At 66.8% G+C, this 325-nt stretch overlaps 1 protein-coding gene across 1 annotated transcript in view; it reads right to left on the bottom strand.

Moving 5' to 3' along the window:
• Positions 1 to 325, bottom strand: part of LOC104524776 (scavenger receptor class F member 1-like) — a gene marked incomplete at its 3' end in the record, with an annotated part of 4,798 nt that overhangs the window by 2,964 nt on the left and 1,509 nt on the right. Inside the window, exons 4-5 of the mRNA XM_029084904.1 lie at positions 268 to 324; positions 1 to 150 (exon numbers count right to left, since the gene is read on the bottom strand). The exon at positions 1 to 150 is cut by the window's left edge and continues 361 nt beyond it. Of these exons, the coding sequence (XP_028940737.1) occupies positions 1 to 150; positions 268 to 324 (207 nt within the window). The remainder of the gene's footprint in view (positions 151 to 267; position 325) is intronic.

Below are 325 nucleotides of genomic sequence, written 5' to 3'. Positions count from 1 at the left end.
CGGGGGGACCACACTGGCAGGGGAACTGGCAGAGCCCTCCCCAATGGTTGGGGTCGCAGGTGCAGTGCCCGCTTGCCGGGTCGCAGCGCCCGTTGGGGTGACATGGGCAGCTCCGCTTGCAGTCGGGGCCCCAGTACTGCTCGGGGCAGCCTGCGAAGGGGGAAGGAGATGGTGAGATTGGGGGGTGATGGGGAAGCCTGGCAGCCTCCCCAAGCATCCAGGCTGGCAAAGGGGGTGGGAGGGGCTGAGCCCTGGGGAAACACTCACGGGAACTGCAGTCTGCTCCGAAGAAGCCGGGTTTGCACAGGCAAACCCCAGGTTTGAC

Source organism: Antrostomus carolinensis, unplaced genomic scaffold (assembly GCF_000700745.2).
Source record: "Antrostomus carolinensis isolate BGI_N321 unplaced genomic scaffold, ASM70074v2 scaffold29925, whole genome shotgun sequence".
Taxonomy (NCBI): domain Eukaryota; kingdom Metazoa; phylum Chordata; class Aves; order Caprimulgiformes; family Caprimulgidae; genus Antrostomus; species Antrostomus carolinensis.
The sequence above is the reverse complement of the archived record's forward strand: the minus strand, read 5'-3'. Positions and strand labels throughout refer to the sequence as shown.